This window comes from Colobus angolensis, unplaced genomic scaffold (assembly GCF_000951035.1).
Source record: "Colobus angolensis palliatus isolate OR3802 unplaced genomic scaffold, Cang.pa_1.0 Scaffold255, whole genome shotgun sequence".
In the NCBI taxonomy this organism is placed as follows: domain Eukaryota; kingdom Metazoa; phylum Chordata; class Mammalia; order Primates; family Cercopithecidae; genus Colobus; species Colobus angolensis.
In genome coordinates, this window is record NW_012115766.1 from 1,633,471 (window position 1) to 1,654,217 (window position 20,747).

At 42.9% G+C, this 20,747-nt stretch overlaps 2 protein-coding genes across 3 annotated transcripts in view; one reads left to right on the top strand and one right to left on the bottom strand.

Annotated features, from left to right (window-relative positions):
* The first annotated feature begins 2,462 nt into the window (after positions 1-2,462).
* Positions 2,463-10,536, top strand: ZAR1L (zygote arrest 1-like). The gene is made up of 4 exons (XM_011946908.1): positions 2,463-3,140; positions 3,676-3,768; positions 5,524-5,598; positions 10,214-10,536. Exons 1-4 carry the CDS (start codon positions 2,487-2,489, stop codon positions 10,355-10,357), a joined length of 966 nt encoding a protein of 321 aa, XP_011802298.1. The 5' UTR covers positions 2,463-2,486; the 3' UTR covers positions 10,358-10,536.
* A 7,120-nt stretch (positions 10,537-17,656) lies between these two features.
* The window catches only part of FRY (furry homolog (Drosophila)), a 272,464-nt gene continuing 269,373 nt past the window's right edge, over positions 17,657-20,747 (bottom strand). For both annotated transcript variants that reach the window (XM_011946910.1, XM_011946909.1), the window contains 2 exons: positions 19,732-19,934; positions 17,657-19,108 (listed from right to left, as the gene is read on the bottom strand). In XM_011946910.1, coding sequence (XP_011802300.1) covers positions 18,850-19,108; positions 19,732-19,934 — 462 coding nt within the window. In that variant the 3' untranslated portion in view covers positions 17,657-18,849. The remainder of the gene's footprint in view (positions 19,109-19,731; positions 19,935-20,747) is intronic.

The window sequence follows — 20,747 nt, forward strand, 5'->3', positions numbered from 1 at the left end:
GCGCTGGCCACGTGACGCCGTGACGCGGCACGCAGCACACGCACCGCCCGGAAGTCAGGCCTGGCTGGGCGGCGCGGGTGTTTCTCAGTGTGGCGGAAGTTAATTCCTCGTCAGGCATCACAACCGTCAGTATCGGACCGAATAAAGCGGGAGCTGGAGTGTGTGTTCTCTTCTCGCTGACTCTTAAGAGTCCCAGACCACCCTGCTTGGAGGGGCCGCCCCTATGCCTACTCCAAGTCCCCCATCCCTTTCTTTTTGCTCTAGGTCATGTTTGGGGGGGCGTCTTCGGCACACGACCTGGGACCTTTGAAAGACCTTTGTTCTGACCTTAAAAGGGATGTTCTCTCAAGACCTGTTCCCTAAAGCGAGCCGATCTTACAAAAGCTTAGAGTGGTCGGTGTGTGATTGTGGATGATTTCACTTCGTGGTAGTGGGCGGGGCTGTTATTTGAAATCAGAGGATTTTAGTTCCAGTAGCTGTGCTGCTATTGGGTAGCAGGTGTTCCAGACCTCCGAGCCCGTTTCCTTGCTCGAAAAATTGTGAAACCCATCTTAACTCGCTCATAAAGTGTTAGGTACCTCGCTCCGCAGGCCTTGGTAGTATCTTTTGCATTCTTTTTTTTTCGAGACGGAGTTTCGCTCTTGCTGCCCAGGCTGGAGTGCAATGGCGCGATCTCGGCTCACCGCAACTTCCGCTTCTCGGGATCAAGCGATTCTCCTGCCTCAGCCTCCCGAGCAGCTGGGACTACAGGCATGCGCCACCACGCCCGGCTAATTCTGTATTTTTAGTAGAGACTGGGTTTCTCCATGTTGGTCAGGCTGGTCTCGAACTCCTGATCTCAGGTGATCCGCCTGCCTCGGCCTCCCAAACCGCTGGGATTACACTGAGCCACTGCGCCCGACCCATCTTTTTCATTCTTAGGATTCGGATCACCTGTGAGATGGGAGAATCGCTTGAACCCAGGAGATGGAGGTTGCAGTGAGCCGAGATCATGTCACTGCACTCCCGCCTGGGAGACAGAGCGGGGAGACCCCATTTCAAACAAGCAAACAAACAAAAACCCCAAAAACCATTGTTTCCTAAAAATTGTATATATTTAATGTGCATGACATGATATTTTGATATATGTTCATAGTGAGATGATTACTACAGTCAAGCAATTAACATATCCATCTCTTCACAAAATTACCTTTCTTTTGTGTGCGGTGAGAGGACCTGAAATCTCTCTTTGAAAATTTCCAGTATAAAATACAGTACCATAGTCATTACACTGTAAATTAGATCTCTAGACTCATTCATTCTACCTAACTGTAACATTTTAGGCTCTGACCAGTCTCTCTCCATCCCTCCCAACTTCCTGTCCCTGGTAACCACCATTCTACTTTCTGCTTCTATGTATTTGACTTTTTCAGATTCCACATATCAGTGAGTTTATGCAGTAGTTTTCTATCTGGCTTATTTCACTTAGCATAATGTCCCCCAGTTGCACCCATGTTGTTGCAAATGGCAAGATCTCCTGTTTTTGTTTGTTTGTTTGTTTGTTTTTTGAGATGCTGGAGTGCAGTGGTGTGATCTCAGCTCACTGCAACCTTCGCCTCCCGGCTTCAGGCGATTCTCCAGCCTCAACCTCCCGAGTAGCTGGGATTACAGGAGCATGCCACCACACCCGGCTGATTTTCGTATTTTTATTAGAGGCAGGGTTTCACCATGTTCGCCAGGTTAGTCTCGAACTCCTGACCTCGGGTGAATCCACCTGCCTTGGCCTCCTAAGCTGCTGGGATTACAGGTGAGAGCCACTGCGCCCGGCCAGGATCTCCTGTTTTAAGACTGAATAATATTCCATTGTATAAATACGTGCCACAATTTCTTTATCCATTCATCTGTTAACAGACACTTAGGTTGTTTCCATAACTTGGCTAATGTGGGTAATGCTACAACGAATAAGGAAGTGAAGATATCTCTTCAGGATATTGATTTCATTTCCTTTGGGTAAATACCCAGTGGTGGGATTGCTGGATTATCTGGTACTTCTATTTACTTTTTTTAGGGAACCTCCATACTGTTGTCCATAATGGCTGTACCTTAAAATATTACCTAACATTACCACATTACCTTACAAAGGATCTTTAGAATGGTCACTACAGGAATATATGAATTAATCATTAATTAAAGCAAATGTGTGAATAAGCTGGAAATGAAAAACAGCTTTGAAAAAAAGATTCCCTGAGCAGTGAATTGAAGAGGTAGGGAAAAGCAATTGGGTAGGAATCAGGTGGCAATTAGACATCTGTAGCTAGAGCTTCTCTTCCTCAATCAGGGTAATAGGCAGCAGCTCCCATTAGAATCTGAAATAAATGGAGAAGCCAGGAATGAATCTAAACCAACCTAATTAGGAGAAAGAAGGGGCGGATGGAGGAGGAAGGCAAAATAAGGACACAAACAAACTGGCTAGGGTATTAGGCTGCGCCTTAGCACCTGCTGAGCGGATGGCGCGCTTTGTCCGTGTTCCCTATGGCTTGTACCAGGGTTATGGGAACACAGTGCCTTTGGGCCAGCCTGGACTCTCAGGGCACAAACAGCCCGACTGGAGGCAAAATATGGGTCCCCCCACTTTTCTGGCCAGGCCAGGGCTGCTGGTGCCCGCGAACGCCCCTGACTACTGCATGGACCCTTACAAGAGGGTGCAGCTTAAGGCCATTCTGTCTCAGATGAACCCCAGCCTGAGCCCGCGGCTGTGCAAGCCCAACACCAAGGAGGTGGGCGTGCAGGTGAGCCCGCGGGTGGACAAGGCTGTGCAGTGCTCGCTGGGGCCTCGCACCCTCAGCAGCTGCTCCCCCTGGGACGGCAGAGACCCCCGGGAGTCCCTGCCAGCTTGTGGGGTCACTTCGCCCGGCACCGGCCGCAGGAGCTTGATCCGCCTGCGGAAAGATAGGGACCACGCGGAGAGCAAGGCGCTCCCAGGCCCTGAGGAGGCCAGCCAGCCGCAGCCATCACCACCGAGGTCAGTAGCTGACAGGCAGGAGGAACCTGGGCAGCCGGAGGAATCGGGGGAGAAAGACGCCCTGTCCCCTCAGGAAACGAAGAGCAAGCAGGTGCCTGGAGACGCCGCCACCGAGCCTCTCCGGAGGCCCAACTTCCAGGTGGATCCTCTCTTCCCTCCTCCTAGTCCTCGACCTGCCCCATCCTCTCCCTCCCTTTCCATCTATGGGGGCAATAAGAGCAAAATCTTCTCTCTCTTCTTCCATGTACTTGGTGAAGGAGAGGGAGCTCTGAAAATATGCATTTCACGTGGCCTGTATGTTTGGTAAGTTTTGGGTAAAATAGGTGCCAACCCAACTAAGCCTGTGAAAACCAACAGTCTGGCAACTACTGCTACTGGGGAATTTGGAGACGAAGAAGGGCTTCCAGTCTGTGATATATGAAATCAGACTTTCGTTTTGGGAAGATTGTGCCGGTAGCATTGTGGAAAATGGATTGGAAAAGTACCAAAGACGGCAGCAAAAAGAATCCCAGAGTAATCTTTATGAGAGATGAGCAACTGAATTAATGCAGTAGTCTTGAGAATAGATATAAGTGAGGTTAAAGAAGTCATTTTTTTCTTATACAAAGTCATAAAGAAGGATCTGGTTTTTTCCCCTTGCATGATGGTAAAGTGCTTTTCTTCTTTATTTTCAGTTTTTGGAACCAAAATATGGCTATTTTCACTGTAAAGATTGTAAGACCAGGTGGGAGAGTGCTTACGTGTGGTGCATTTCTGGAACGAACAAGGTAAGTAAAATGAGTAGGAGGTGAGAGGAGGATGGGGTGGGCACAGATGTTAAGCGAGGAAGAATCTGATTCCTGAGGGAGCATGACTGTCACAGTCTTGTCTTGATCTTGGTGGCATCCCCAGTGCCAGGTGTACCGGAAGTGCTCAGTGAACGAATGGAACTGAATCGGACCTGAGTTTCCGAACCATACTCTGGCGTTATAGTTGACAAAAATGTCAGGTTACTTAGATGAGCTTTTGTCCTTGTGTACACTGGAAGTTTTTGTAACCGTGTTTTAGTTGGTACGCTTGGAATAGGTCTGGGCCTTAGCGCTAGGAAATTTCCACTGTTTGTCCACAAGGTGGAGCAATAAGTGAAAAAACTTACTGTAAAGATTTGCCTGTAAGAGACTTAGGCTACGCCTAAGGTTTCCTTTGCCCGCTTCCTAATTTAATTGCCAACATATTAGGACTGGAAAAGACTTCATATTAAATTCTGCATTTCTTTATCTTCATGAATCCCGTAGGCTGTGGTCATTAGAGACCCTTATTTGAGACTGAGAACAGCAGGCTGCCCCTAAGGCCTCCTCTTCTTTTCCTTGCCCTGTGCACCTCGTTTTGCAACAGTCTACATGGCCCGATGTTATTGCATTTGAGTGTGAACGCCCTGTGCTATGGCATGTTTAGAAATTGCCTTACTGGCCAAAGGACTGTGGAGAGAGAGGGCAAACAGGCCTTGAGTTCTGGATGAAAACCTGACTTCTCACACTAGCTGTTTACTAGAGACCTAGAGAGGGAATAGATTTTTAAAGTTGAAGTTGAATTTACTTCCTTCTCTTGCCAGAAGAAAAACGAGTTTAATTCAAACATTCCAAGGCACTAGGATACAAAGAACAAAACATAGAACTCGTTCTCAAGGAATTTATTTTGATAGGAGTGATGGAAACAAAATGTAATTTGGCAATATGTGCAGTAGCATCCTTCACATGGAAGCAGCACACAGATAGCACAGGAAGGAGGGGATTAGCCCTGTCTGAGGGAAGACAGCTTGATGTCCAAGCAGGATTTTAAAGAATAAATAGGAAGAGTTCACCAAGCAAGGCAGGGAGAAAATGTGCACAGGAAATTGCACAAAACCTTGAAAGCAGGTGGTACTGATAGGTAACCACAAGTAATTTAAAGTTTAAGCTGGGAAATACTGAAAAATGAAACACGTAAGAGCTAAAAGACAAGGACAAAAAGTATGACGGCCACTTCCCATTGAGTATCTACCATGGTACTTGGTGTACATTATTAGGGAGTTTTCAGAACTATGGAAAAAGTAAGTATTAATAATGGTATTCCAGTTGGGTGCGGTGGCTCAGGCTTGTAATCCCAGCACTTTGGGAGGCCGAAGCGGGTGGATCATTTAAGGCCAGGAGTTCGAGACTAGCCTGGCCAACATGGCAAAACCCAGTCTCTACTAAAAATACAATAAATTAGTCAGGTGTGGTGGCGGGCACCTCTAATCCCAGCTACTCGGGAGGGTGAGGCAGGAGAATCGCTTGAACCCAGGAGGTGGAGGTTATTATTCCAATTTTACCGGTAAGGAAAATTAGATTCAAAGAAAAAGTGATTAGTAAGAACTAGTATACCTTGAAACCTCAAGGGTAGAGGTTGGTAAAAGCAAGATACAAGGCAAGGGAATGGATTACTTAAATTAAGAACTGGGAGCCTCTGCAGGGTGTGGGTATGTATAAAAGCTTGTATTTTGAAAAAAACATATTTCTCTTTAGGTTTATTTCAAACAACTCTGTTGTAAATGCCAAAAGAGTTTTAACCCTTATCGAGTAGAAGCAATCCAATGTCAGGTGAGCATATGAAACACTTCCATTGTGTCTATAATGTTTCATTCCTAAAATGAAGCCTCTGTGACAAAATGTTAGGATTTGATATAGCTGGATATTGGTATAGGAGTGTTCTGTATGTTTGAAATGTTATATTTTAGAAAAATGGAAGCATAAGTTCTAGTTTGCATCTTTTTGGAAGGGAAAGGGGAAGATTCACTATTTCAAGTTGGCTTATGGGGTGTGTGTGTTTGTCCTCTGACACCCTGGGCATAGTTAGAATGTAGTAATGTAAAAGGTAACTGCTATTAATTGTTTACGACATGCCACATTTTGAGATAGTGCTTTACATGCATTACTTCCTGTCATCTAATCTTTGTGGGAGATGTTTTTTCCATTTTATAGATCTGAAAGCTAAGTTCAAAAATAACTTTCCCAAGTTTAGATGGATAGTATCAGAGCTCTGACTGGATTCTATGGTGTCTCCAATGTTTAGAAATTCACAGAATTGGGTGAGATCCTTAACTTGCTTTTTGTAATCAATATGTTTTTAAATCTAAGTACTTAGTTAACAATATTTCTTCTTTTTCTATAATTAGTAGAAATAAATGGGCCGAGGGTGGTGGCTCACGCCTGTAATCCCAGCACTTTGGGAGGCCGAGGTGGGCGGATCACGAGGTCAGGAGTTTGAGACCAGCCTTGCCAATATGATGAAACCCTGTCTCTACTAAAAATACAAAAACTAGCCGGGCATGGTGACAGGCACCTGTAGTCCCAGCTACTCAGGAAGCTGAGGCAGAAAAATCGCTTGAACAAGGGAGGTGGAGGTTGCAGTGAGCCAAGATGGTGCCACTGCACTCCAGCCTGGGTGACGGAGCGAGACTCCATCTCAAAAATAAATAAATAAATAAATAAAAATATGATATTTTGAAAACTAGCTTATAAGTGATTCATCCTCTGATTTTCTAGTCTGACATTCTCAGTCTGATGTTCGATATAACTACTTATTAAACTGGGTTTAAATGTATTTTCTTTTTACTCCACCCCTTTTTCTTTTCTCTTGTGTTCACTTGAATTTTTTTTAATATTTCATTTTCCTTTCTATCATTTTTTAATGTCCTTTTGATGTTACCATAGAAAAAACATGACTATCTGACTTGTCAAAGTCTAAATTGTTAATCTTGCCTTTTTTTTGAGACAATCTTGCCGTGTCACCCAGGCTGGAGTGCAGTGGTGCAGGTGCAATCTTGGTTCACTACAAGCTCCGCCTCCTGGGTTCAAGTGATTCTCCTCCCTCAGCCTCCCAAGTAGCTGGGACTATAGGCGCCCACCACCACCACGCCTGGCTAATTTTTGCATTTTTAGTAGAAACAGGGTTTCACTATGTTGGCCAGGCTGGTCTCAAACTCCTGACCTCATGATCCACACGCCTCAGCCTCCCAAAGTGCTGGGATTACAGGCGTGAGCCACTGCACTCGGCCTAATCTTGCCTTTCACAGACAATGCAATGACTCTAACTACATCCTAACTTATATGCTATTATTGTATACTTATTTTACTTATATTTAAAATTTTATAAGATTATTGTGTATATTCATTTAGTTTTAGCTACACGTTATTTCTGTTATTCTTTGTATCTTCTTGTTTCTAGGGCCACTTTCCTTTGACTTGAACTTTAATGTTTTCCATAGTATTGGTCTGGAGGTGACAAATTCTATTTTGTCTGGATATCTTTTTTTTTTTTGAGATAGAGTCTTGCTCTATCGCCCAGGCTGGAGTGGCATGATGTCGGCTCACTGCAACCTCTGCCTCCTGGGTTCATGTGATTCTCCTGCCTCAGCCTTCCCAGTAGCTGGGACTACAGGCGCCTGCCACCACGCCCGGCTAATTTTTGTATTTTTAGTATAGACGGGGTTTCTCCATGTTGGCCAGGCTTCTCTGGAACTCCTGACCTCAGGTTATCCACCTGCCTCGGCCTCCCAAAGTGCTGGGATTATAGGCGTGAACCATCACGCCCAGCCTTGGATACCTTTTTTTTTTTTTTGAGACAGAGTCTCGCTCCGTCGCCCAGGCTGGAGTGCAGTGGCCGGATCTCAGCTCACTGCAAGCTCCGCCTCCCGGGTTTACGCCATTCTCCTGCCTCAGCCTCCTGAGTAGCTGGGACTACAGGTGCCTGCCACCTCACCTGGCTCGTTTTTTGTATTTTTTAGTAGAGACGGGGTTTCACCATGTTAGCCAGGATGGTCTCCATCTCCTGACCTCGTGATCTGCCCGTCTCGGCCTCCCAAAGTGCTGGGATTACAGGCGTGAGCCACTGCGCCCGGCCTGGATACCTTTTTAAGAGATATTTTCACTGGGCATAGAATTTCTAGGTTGGAAATAGTTCTTTCTGCCCTTTAAGGATCTGAATTTCATTGTTTCTATGAAACAGTATAGGTCTTACTGCATCTCTTTTGAAGTAATCTCCTCTTCTCTTTCCCCTTCTTAAATTTGCTTACTTCTCTTTGCCTTGGTTTTTCACCAGTTTTACAATGATATGCCTAGTTGTAGTTTCTTTGTAATTGTCCTGCTTGAGCTTCATAGTGTTTCTTGAAACTGCAGCTTAAAGATTTTCAGTACTTTTGGGAAATTATCAACTGTTATCTTTTCAAATGTTACTTCTGCTCCTATTTCTTCTTTCTTCCGATTACTCATACTAGACCTTTACACCATGTTTCTTTCGGTCTCTTATGTGCTTATCTATATTTTCCATGCTTTTAGCTATTCTTGCTTTAGGCTGAATATTGTCTACTAAACCATCTTCCATTTGTATTTCTCATCTCAGCTCTTTTTAATCTGTGATGAAAACATCCATTGAACTATTGATTTTATTTGTTGTATTTTTCTGTTCTAGAATTTTTTTTTCTTTAGAAGAAAACTTCAATTTTTCTGCTGGAAATATTAGTTTTATTTCCTTGAACATATTAGCACTTAGTGATTTTAAAATCTGTGTCACAGAACTCCATTAACTCAATACCCTGTGAGTCTATTGCTTTCCTCTTGGCTTTCAAGCATGTTGTTCTGTCTCCTCATATACAGTACCTGGTTATTTTTGATTGGGTGCTGTCACATGTGAAAAATCTATAGTGAGAGTAAACAGTCCCAGACATCAAGCGCTCACCTATTTCTGGGTTTTCATCTCTAATGCTCTGATAATTTCTCAGTGATCCGAACAGTTATTTTTAGCTTAGCATTGGTAGTCATCCAGGAGACTTGGTTAGAATTACCTAATCCACCATTTCCAGAAGCAGAAATCTACCTTTAGGGTAAATCCTTATTTTATTGAGCCTTTCTTTGTAAGGATGTTGTGAGAATTAAATGAATTCATATATATAAAGTGGTTAAGAGAGTGCTAGGCACATAGTAAACACCATGTGAATATTGCTTGTTAGAATTTTCTTATAAGGAGGCATATTCTTCAACAGAACAGTTTGATTAAATCATGTTTAAGACTGCAATTAGAATAATACAAATGTCTACTTTCACAATATAAAAAGGTACATCTTGGCCAGGCATGGTGGCTCACGCCTGTATTCCCAGCACTTTGGGAGGCCAAGGCGGATGGATCACCTTAGGTCAGGCGTTCAAGACCAGCGTGGCCAACATGGTGAAACCCCATCTCTACTAAAAAATACAAAAATTAGCTGGGCCTAGTGGCGAGTGCCTGTAATTCCAGCTACTCAGGAAGCTGAGGCAGGGACAATTGCTTGAACCCAGGAGATGGAGGTTGCAGTGAGCCAAGATCTCACCACTGCACTCCATCCAGACTGGGAGACAGAGTGAGATTCTGTCTCCAAAAAAAAAAAAAGTAAATCTTGACTTATTCCATGTGGCTATGGGACATGTAGGAAATAGAACAGTGATTATCAATGTCAAAGATTGGCAGGGTTGGGGGGATGGAACCAGGTTAATGTACCAGTTTCCATAGGATATTAGTTTTAATTATTGAAAGACAGAAATGAGATAATGGTCGAAAGGCACTGTTTTAGATCCTAGTAATGGTTGGGCACGACTGGAAAGAAACATTACTTCCCTCCAGAATACCCCTCTCTCCCAGTTTTAACCATCCAAAATGTATTCAGACATTGCCAAATGCCCACTGGGGTTGGAGATGGAGTAAAATCACCCCGGTTGAGAACATCTGCTCTAGTCTTTTTTAAATGTTCACTTAATTCCTACCCACTGCCACTCACCCTGACCTGCCTACAAATCTAAAAATCTACATAGTGAAGAAACTCTATAAAACTCTTGATTAATTTTCTTCTCTTACACTATGTTGCCTTGACTGGTTCAGCTACAAATATAAAGATCTACAGAGTGAAGAAATTCTACAAAACTCTTAAATTCTTCTTTTACATTATGTTGTCTTGATTGGCTCCGCAGTATTCTCTTGAATATCTTCTGTGATCATCTTGAAAAAATATTTGACATTTAATGTGATACAAGTAATTTTGTACAACTTGGTCTTGGCCTTCTTGTAGGACTCAGAGGATGAAGGTTTCAGGGATAAGGTAATAGGGAGCAGTACTGTGATTTGAGGATTACATTTGAAACACTAAACCGACCATTTAGTGTCCAAACTCTTCCTTGTTTCCTAAAGACCTGCTCAAAGTCTCATTGTTCCTGTTCTCAAAAGAAAAGACACATTGATCTAAGGAGGCCTCATCGACAAGAACTGTGTGGTCGCTGCAAAGACAAGAGATTCTCCTGTGGCAATATTTACAGCTTCAAACATGTGATGTAACTTGTACAGTGTGACTTGTACAGGACCTCTGAGCTCTTCTTGTAACTGACTGTGCTGTATTCCTTTTTTGCAAATTGGCTCTGACCTGGCATTGGAAAATGGCTACGCTTTTGTACTTTTTGTAGGTTGTGTAACAATTGTACAATGTGAATAGAAGAAAATAAATGCATGTGAACTAGACCATGAAGCCACATTAATTGGTGATCCTAGTATGGAAACATCAATATATGGCATTGGGAAATGGTAGATACTGTCACTTATATGAAGGGGAACTAATGAAGAAAAATAGCCATTCTTTTGACAAATTTGTATAAGCCAGATGTTCTAAGCACTGGTTCTAAGTGTTTTATATATTGAGATGATGAAGGGGCAAGGTCCTTCCTTCAAGTATGCACAACTATAGCAAATGCTGAAGCAGCCTTTAGCATGTGCTGTGCATTGCCATAACTCACCACAGCAGCCATATGAAGTAGGAGCTATTGTATCTTTTCGTAGTTGAGGAGTTGGAGGCACACAGAGGCCAGAGCAGAGTGCCGGGATTTAAACCAGGTAGAGTAGGACTTGCTTCATGCTTTCACAATTACATTCATACTTCTCAAGTTCAGAATAGGATAAATGCCATGAAGGAAACAGGGTGCTATGGGAGTAATCTTTTAGACAGGGTGGCTGGGAAGAGGTGACATGAGATTGAGACCTGCAGGATGAAGGGAGCTGGGAGAAGATGGTTTTGATCTAAGGGAACAGCAGGAGCAAAGGCCTTGAGGGGCTGAGGAATAGGATCCCCCTGGGGCTGACGTGGGGCATGAGGCTGCAGAAGACAGGGCTCTGATCACAAAGGGTTCTCAAGGCCACGTTTAAGCAAATGACAGCCCATGAGGGGCTTTCAACAGTGCAGACACATTCTCACTTCAAAAAGCTCACTTTAGAGGGAGACCGGTTGGGAGGTTAATGAACACATGAGCAAACTGATGGCTTGGACAAGGGTGGTGGCCAGGGAGAGGAAAAGAAATCCATGGGTTTAAGATAATATTTGAAAATGTGCAGGGCTGGCAGTGGAAGATGGAGGAAATAAACAATGACTCTTAATGTGCTTTGAGCTGTAGGGTGAATGGAACTGAGAGCTATACCAGGTAGGAGGCATGTTCTGGGGTCAGGTTACCTACCTGCAAATCCTGGCTGCCGTACTTAAGAGATAATTTTGGGCAAGTCACTCTCTACCCCTCAGTTTACCTATCTGTAAAATGGAGATGATGATAGTCCTCACACCACCAAGAGATAGGAACTGAAGGAGCTGAGGCATGTTCATCACTTAGAATAATTAGTGCCTGTCACTTTGAGGGCTCAATACATTTACCTCTTATTTTAGTGGAGCTATTTAGTAATGTGGGGAAGGGCTTCTGTTTTCAACATAAGTCTGAAGTGCTGGAGACATCCAAATGGAGATGTCATACCCCTACTGGGTATATGTATCTGGAATTTAGGAGGTAAGTCAGAGTTAGGGATAGATTTGGAGATAAATAGTTTTAAAACCATGGGCCTGGATGGAATCACCTGCACCAAAATCTCACAAATCACCACTAATTAACTGACTAATGTAACCAAACACCACCTGTCCCCCAACAACCTATGGAAATAAAAAAATTTAGAAATACAGTTTCACAGAAGCAGGAAAAAAGGGAGTACAACACAGGGCTCTGGGGGGCATACCAAGACTTAGAGCAATGATTCTAAAACCTTCACATCCCAGGAGTCACTGGGTGAGCGTGTTAAATGAAGATTCTGATTCAGTAGGTCTGGGGTCTGAGACTGCAAATCTAGGAAGCTCCCAGATGCCATCAATGCTGCTGGTTCCCCAGACTATACTTGGAGTAGCAGGAACTTAGAGGTTAGATGAAAGGTGAGGTCAAGAAGGATAGGAAGAAGATGAGGAGATGAAAATGAAGAAGAAACAGTATTTCCAGAAGGAAGGAAAGTCAGAGTCAAATCCTGCTGGGAGGTCGGGAAAGGTGACGACAGGTCCACTGGATTTGGCAGCATGGAGGTGACGGGTGAGGCTGAAGAGAGAAGTTTCCATGGAATGGTGTGGATGGAAGCAGTGTTAAAGTCCAAATAGTGAAGAGAAGTAGAACTTCCTAGATGTTTTGCTGTAAGAAAGCAGAGAAACTGGTGATAGCTAGAATGGCATTTGGGGAAAGGGGAGGCACTGAGTATGTTGGCATATTAAAGGGAATCATTTAGAGAAGCTGATGGCAGAGCACAGAGGGGAATGTCTGCAGGAGCAAAGCCCTTGAATAGGCAGCAGAGATGGGGTCCAGTGCGCCAGTGGAGCAATTGGCCCCTGAGGGGAGCAGTGATATTCCTTTGATTACAAAAGGATGAAGCACCTAGAATATAGGGCTAGTTAAAGATAAGTATATTTTTGGTGGGGAAGGTGAGACTCATTTGTTTCCTCAATGAATTATGAAGCAAAGCCATCAGCTGAGACAGGATGCTGAGGAGAGAGGAAAATATGAGAAATAACTTTCTCAGGCATTAGGAAATTGAAATATCAGGAAGGCATAAGTGTATTACAAGATTGTCTGATAGTGTTGAGATTTGAGACTTTCTTGGTTGCAGTCGCATACTAGCGTCACACTTCTAGTAATGAAGACATTTCTAGTAGTGAAGATATTACTAGAAATGTAACATCACCAGTGTCATTGTTTGTGTGACACTACATGTGTGACCTGCATTCTAGTAATATCTTCATCTTTGTAATGTCACACTTCTGGTGCAGCTGTGGAAAGAGTCAGTTTTAGGTTCAACCAGACTTGGGGTTTAATCAGCTGAGTAAGACAGGGTTAGGGCATCCCTTGTGAATGTCAGCAAGGGAGGGATTATAATGACCCATGGAATTTAAACATGCTCCAAAGGGGAGTAAAGACATGTGAGGGCCACAGACTGATATTCATGATGGGAGAATTGTTAGAGGGGTGGGGGCTGAAGTAAAGGGGAACTGGGAAAATTCCTGAGTAGGGGGCCTGAAAGTGGGATTCTGGAGCTGGTTCACTTACTGCTGTGGATCAGGTTTTGGTAGAGCCAGGAAATTGGATGTCATCTCACCCGGTCATTGGCTTCCTTGCTGTCCCTTCGACAAAGTGATCCTGCTCCTCCTCCAGGGTCTCTGCGTGTGTTTTTCTCTTTGCTGGAATGCTCTTTTCCCTGGATATCCATTGTATCCCCCACTTCATTCAGATCTCTCCTCAGATATCACTGGGTAGAACAGAGTGAAAATGCCTGGAGGTTAGAATGTTAACAGGATGAGAGAAAAAAGATTTCGTACAGGTTATACACAAGACTCTTGAAGTCCTGGAAATGACATCGGAAGCTGGGGTGAGCAAGAAGCTGTAGTCTCTCCGATGAATAAGGGGCAGGAAGCAGGAAGGCGTTAGGTCAGCAGTTCCCAAGCCCGGCTGCAATTCAAAATCACCAGAGGAGCGTTATAAAGGATTTAAGGGATCTGCAGCGAGGCCTAAGCCTCAGGATTTTTAAAAAGCTTCCCCAGTGCTTCTAATGCAGCTGAGGGTCACAGCCACTGCTGCGGATGACAGTGATGGAGTTGGGGAAGGAGGTGGCTAGTACAGCCAGGTGGCAAGAATTTTGACTTTTTGAAATAGAGATGAGGAGAGAAGAGTTGGACATAGTAAAGGGGACCAGGAGGAATCTCTTCATTCTCCTGGCTGAGGAGCGCCTGGAAGTTCGCACCAGGTGGCCCAAGTTCTTGGAATCTGAAATTCGAATACAATATCCATGCAAGTTTGCTGTTAAAAGAGGGATCTGGATTACAGAAGATGGTGACAGACAAGGAGGCATCTGCCAGGAAACTGATGTGTAAGTGGATGCAGTAAATTCTAGCCCCTCACTCACTGTGACCTTGAATAGGAAACAAAGTTACAAAAAGATCAATGACAGATCTGGGTAGAATCACTACACCAGCAGCCTACGTGGAAAAACAATTGGGGGTATGCTTTAGAAGAAGAAAGAGCACTTTGCTATGTAGGAAGTTTTTCCCAGTTCAGTGTCTTTCAGAGTGGAGTGTGACTGTTGCAATGCTGATTTGAGGGATCCTGCGCTGGATTTACCAAATTGGTCTCTAGAGGGGTCAACCTGAGGGATTCTGCATTTTTGACAAATACCCTGGGGTGATTCTTAGGTCTGAGACGGAGAAAGCAATGTTCCCATCTTGGCAGTGGATTAGAATCATCTGGGGAATCTTAAACAGCGCTGGAGTTTGAGCACAACTTCAGACCAATTAAATCAATTAAGAGGAAGCCTGAGTGTTGGGGTTTTAAGTCCTCAACATGATTTAATGTGCATCTGAGATTTTGAGCCCATTACCTGCACTCTAATTTTTATGAGCAATCCCAGTCCCGGCCATATGTATGTCTTTAGCCCAGACTTTGCTCCTCAACAACAGACTCACATATCCCCGTTTACTCACCATCTTGTCTTGGATATCAGACATCTCAAAGTTAACATGTCTGAAGAATTATCTTGGTTTCTACCTCCCAAACATGCATTCCCTCATCGCAGTTAGTGGCAACTCCATTCCTCCAGTGGTTTGGGCCCAACTCTCTCCCATTCCATGTGTCATTGGTGAGCCCTGTCAGCTTTAGCTCTGAACTATTTCCAGAACATGCCCACAACGAATCACTTCCGTTGCTAGTACCCTAGCTCAAGCCAACATCGCCTGGTGACTGCACTTTTGCCACAGCCATCTCTCTAGTCTTCCTGCTTCTACCTCTGCCCATCTACAGTCTATTCTGCACATAGCAGCCACAGTGATCCTTTAAAAAATTATTTTTATTGTGGCAAAACATATAAAATTTGCCATTTTAAAGTACACAATTCATTGGCATTAAGTACATTCACAGTGCTGTATAACCACCACAACAGAACTTTTGTAATAGAGCTTTTCTTCATCATCCCAAATGGAGTAATCCTTTTAAACATAAGTCACAGCATGTCACTACCCTGCCCGCAAACATTCACTGGCTTCCCATCTTGCTCAGCAAGGGACAAAGTCCTGCTGTGGCCCACAGAGCTTTTGGCTGTCCTCTCTGAATGCTCTCTTCACTCATTTCACCCGGTCATTGGCTTTCTTGCTGTCCCTTCGACAAAGTGATCCTGCTCCTCCTTCAGGGTCTCTGCGTGTGTTTTTCCCTTTGCTGGAATGCTCTTTTCCCTGGATATCCATTGTATCCCCCACTTCATTCAGATCTCTCCTCAGACATCACCCTATTAGAGTGACAGCTAAGATAGCCCCGTCCGCAGTACTCACTGTGTCCCTGTTTTGTTCTTCATGGCACTCATCATTACCCAACATAGACAAGCACCTCTTCCTCCACTCAAATGTAGGAGCCTCATGGGAACAGGGACCACCTCTGTTTTGATAGCTGCGGTATCCTCTAAAACAGTGCCTAGCCCAGAGTGGGTACGCAATAAATATTTACTGAACAAAGAAATATCCGGGGTCATGATAGGTATTCAAATATTAGTTGATCTAAAACAAATGCACTGAAAACTTTAAAAACTAGTTTCATTGAGATACAATGAACACACCCTAATACTCACCTGTGGACACTAATTTTCTTGTTAAGGCGGGCATCGGGAAGCACGTGTAAGTTATTGATGTAAGCAGCCTGGAGGCACCCTTATTCTTTCCAGAATTCTACATTTCACTGAAAAGATCATTGTTTGTTAGGACTTGGAACCAGAAGAGCCTTGAGACCTACCTCTGGATGTTCATGCATGCGTGTGATGCCTACAATTACAGGCATCTTGATTTCACAGCAACGCCAGCACATTTTCTTAACATCTCACCAATGTTAGATGGGTTAGAGGTGGGAATGACATTCACGTGCCTCTAAAAATGTGCAGTGCCTTTTCTAAAACACTGTATTTGGAGACTATAATTTTAATCAAGTGATGTCTAAGTTACAGAGCACCTGGCTGGATTGCTTTATTCTGCAGGTGGATACAAAGTGGATCATGTTTCAGTGCTAGAAAACAGTGAGACACAAGGAGGCATCTTTCATATCACTGAGGCATCTGTTAAGTATCTACTCTTTCCTTTGGTACCTCTACTTCTTTGTATCCCTGGGGAAGGCAATTAACATTAATGCTTCAGTAACAGAAGCACAGAGCAATAGCCGACAAGATTTGACTGGCAGATCTTAAGTTATTGCTGGGCTCTGCTGGAGTGGGGCTGCATCCTACACAATTTTTCCCATCTCCACTTAAAGTAGAGGAGATTAAGAGATAGAGGAAAAGTAGAAGAAACCTTTCACATTAATACATCTCCTTTTAAAAATAAAATTGAGAAAAACACAAACCACTGCTTCCTATGTTAATATCTTAGATTGCAATGTACTGTTGAAATCTTTTTTTTCTTTCTTTCTTGTTTAAGAGTAAAACATCGCAGTGGTTCTCTGCTGGGCAAGCAGGCATGGTAGAAAATTCAATTCATGACGAATCTGTTCTTTCTACTGTGGCTCCCAACAAGACTCTCTGAAAGTTGTCTACTGTGGTTACCCACGGAAACCTTTATTTTATGAGGTATTTTTCAGAGAGATCGCGATTCAGTTGTTTCTACAAATCATAGCAAATCATCTTTCAGGCAAGTTGAAAAAATAAATTATCAGAAAAATATGTTGTCAGCAGTCCAGAAAATTATTAAAATCTAGTAGTTGTATCTGTGGTAACATAAAAAAAAAAATCCTAGGTTAGGCTCTCTTCTGTAGGATACTCCTGGAATATTATTACTGCCAATGATTCAGTAGCCATATGCTAGTAAAGCAAGTTATATTTGTTGGTCCATGTAAAATATGAGTAGGAAGACAGCATAACTGAGATTGTTACATATTTCTCCCTGTGTTCCTGTTTTCTTAATGGGGTAGGTAGGGGATAGGTGTTGGTGACAGAATTAAAACTCTACTACTTTTTCCTGCTCACTATAGAATCAATTTCCAAATTAGAAGGATGACAATCTAATTATAGGTTATAGAGAATTAGAGCTCTCACTTTTTTCTGATTTTTCTCTTTGGTTGATTACACAGAATTGGTTGAAGCTCACAGTTTTGATGCCAACTTCCAAAGAGATTATACTTACCTCCAGCTTCACAGGGCCATGCATGGCATGACCCCCATGGGTGCCATTCAGAGCATACACGTGAGGGGTGCCCCTTGGGGTTATTACTTTGGCAACCCATATGCAGAACTTCATGTGTGCCCAGGACAAACATTTTCATTAACCGGAAATAAAGTCCATGGTCAACATGTATTTTGTTCTTCTTCTTTTTTTTTTTTAGTCTAAAGAAAGTTCTGAACAGAGTATCAATTAAGCTTACATCACAAAAACTTTAAATGTATTTACAGAGTGAATAAGTTACATAGATAAACTCTGAATATGTTTCTGCTGTGCAACAAGTTCACATGCACACATCTAACACTTGACAGCATTAAGTTTAAGGAGAGAACTGAAGAATGGCCCTTTACATATATATTACACATAAAATATGACATTTAAGAAACAAAGAAACAACTCATAGTTTACCTTTATGATTCTACTTCTGGCTATCCAAACAGATATTAAAATATGCATGCCTGACAGGTGAAAAGACGTGGAATTTATATTGTGATAGTTTTCTCTACAAAATGGCAAAGTTAATTAAAATTAACACTCATCCTTCAGCAGTATAAATATGCTCATAAAAGCGACCTTCTAGTAAAAAGCAGCCAAGATCCTTAAAAAGAGTCTATCTGGACCATTTTTGGTGCAAAGAGATCCAGGGCTTTCAGAAACAGTAGCCTAGCAACATAAGAAAGGTAGTTCATAGCAGCTCCTTTTAGATACAGTAATTGTATTCAAATTACAGTGTACATTACATTGCAGTCCGTTTACAATTTCCTTTTCACATACACAGGCTGTCAGCGTTTGACCGTCTTACAGTTTTCAGTGGCCAGCTTCATGTTGCCTGCCCCTTTCTCAGCCCACCAAAGAAAGGAAAAAGAAAAAAGAAAAGAAAACGGAACAAGAAAGGGAAAGAATGTACATGTTTGATAATATAAAATTTTTTGAGTGAAGAAAACATTGCACTTTTGCCAATCTAAAATCATTTCTAGAAAGGAAGGTACTGTTCAGTGTAGTCGGCTTTGGTATGCAACGGAAGTCACTTCTTCAGTAGTGAGTTGCATATGCTCGGTCAAACGTAACACATTTGTGCCACACAGCATGACGGGTGGAGTCTGTCCAGGACGTTCTAAGCTACCTTGGTTCTTATAGTATTGCTACACATTGGAAGTTCTGTCATCCTCTTTAGAAAAAGCCCTACAGGTAACAAGAGGGAGAACAGTCTGTCCAAGCCTTTTGAAGGCCGCGAAGACATTGAATGATGTCGCCCCAGCATGGCAGCACTGCCAGTTTGGAACCCGGTGGGGACAGGAGGCTCCTGTCAGAGACTAGTGCCAGAAACACTGGAGTCTGGAAGAAAAGTAGTGAGGACTCGGTAACTCTGGGCCCTGCGGATCATGTCCCGGATCTCCGTGTTCAGCTCCATCAGCTTGGTGCAGATCTCGGTCAGGCTCTGGTTAGACCCCACCAGGGCATAAGTACCCGTCTGTCCCAGAGTTTGGTGACGGAAATAAATATTCAGTAGTGTCTGGACCTCATCATCAGAACTGCTTCCAAAGATGTCATTGGGCCACAGACTTCTGCAGTCAAAAATAATAGCACAGATTAGAGGCACTATAAAAAGTTGGGGGCTTATGAGTCTTCATTAATATAAGAATATTACTTTTTGAAAAGGCTTCATTGAGATGGAATTCTCCTATTAGGTAATTCACTCATCTAAGGTACACAATTCAGTGGGTTTCAGTATATTCAGAGTTGTGTAAACATCACCATAATCAATTTTAGATTATTGAATATTTTGATATCAGAAGTATAAAAATATCAGAATGGAATCTGATACTCTTAAAACATTTACCTTATTTGCTATAGCCTTGTGGTTTCAATGAATGTGAATATAATATCAGGATGTAGGGGCAAAACCAAAAAGGATATATTCAAATGTTAGTTAAAAATTATACGAAGGTATATTTTGAAGTGCTTCAGCATGTTGTCATTTTAGGGATGGCAAATGGCCAGAACCAACACCAACACTTTCAACATGTAGTGTTCTGAAAGCTGAGTGTTTCCGGTTTGGCAGCGGTAAAGATCTGAGAAGAGACCTGTAAAATATCTAGCTGTCCGTAGTGGGCTAGGCTCCAACCATGACAGACTAACAACCAGATGTGCATTTCCTGCAACCACCTTTACAAGAAATAGCAGTCACCTGCACTCCCTGATCTGCCGCAAAGCCTTGCCGAGTTCGTTGTTCTTCAGGCACTCCAGCATGGATTGGATGGCCGCTTCAGTGGACGTGAAGGTCGGCTCGGACCACATGCCCTCTGAATGGAGAGGGTCAGCTGCGATGACTGCACTGGCTTCCTTCAGGTGTTTCTTTAGGTCACTCAGTTCCCTGGACATATTCAGCAGCTGTTTCAAAAAAAAAAAAGGTTTTTTAAACTATATTTAGGTGCTAGGGGAATTTTATATCCCAAAAGAAAAAAAAGAAAAAAAAGGATCTTATGGGTGTGGTTAAGCATAAGCTTAATACCTTGGTAAATTCAAATAGGATAGATGACATTGTACTCCATGGTATGTGTAAGGGATTGTGGAGTTGGATGCATTGGATACGTGTCAACCGCTGAGATGCTCTCCTTATAGAAAAGATTAAGACTTCATTTAAAATGGTTTCTACTTAAGTTCTACTTAAATAGGGAATACAGAAGGAAAGAATACAAGAGATCAGGCTCAAGAGTGAGTAAGATCTAGGTTCAAATGTCAGCTCTGCAGTGTACTGTAGGGACATGGACAAGTTAATTGACTTTTATGTGCCTCAGTTTTCTCATCTGTGAGACTGAAGATAATAGCCATCCTAAAGGTTTATTTTAAAGATTAAGTAGAAATAATGTATACAAAATGCTTAGTACAGTCCAGCACCTAAGTGCTCAATAAACGTAATCGTGACCAAGGACTCTGTCCTAATAATAAGTTTTTCTCACTCTTGGTTCCATGCCATGGGAGAGTGCTGATGACACAATTTTGAGGAGGAGGAATAATCTTAAACTAATGTTTGTATTAATGCTATAGCAGTAAAACATATTTTACCTTGAAGGTATTGGAACCAAAGGATCCAGAGTGTTAAAAAGTAAAGCATGGCCGGGCGCGGTGGCTCAAGCCTGTAATCCCAGCACTTTGGGAGGCCGAGACGGGCGGATCACGAGGTCAGGAGATCGAGACCATCCT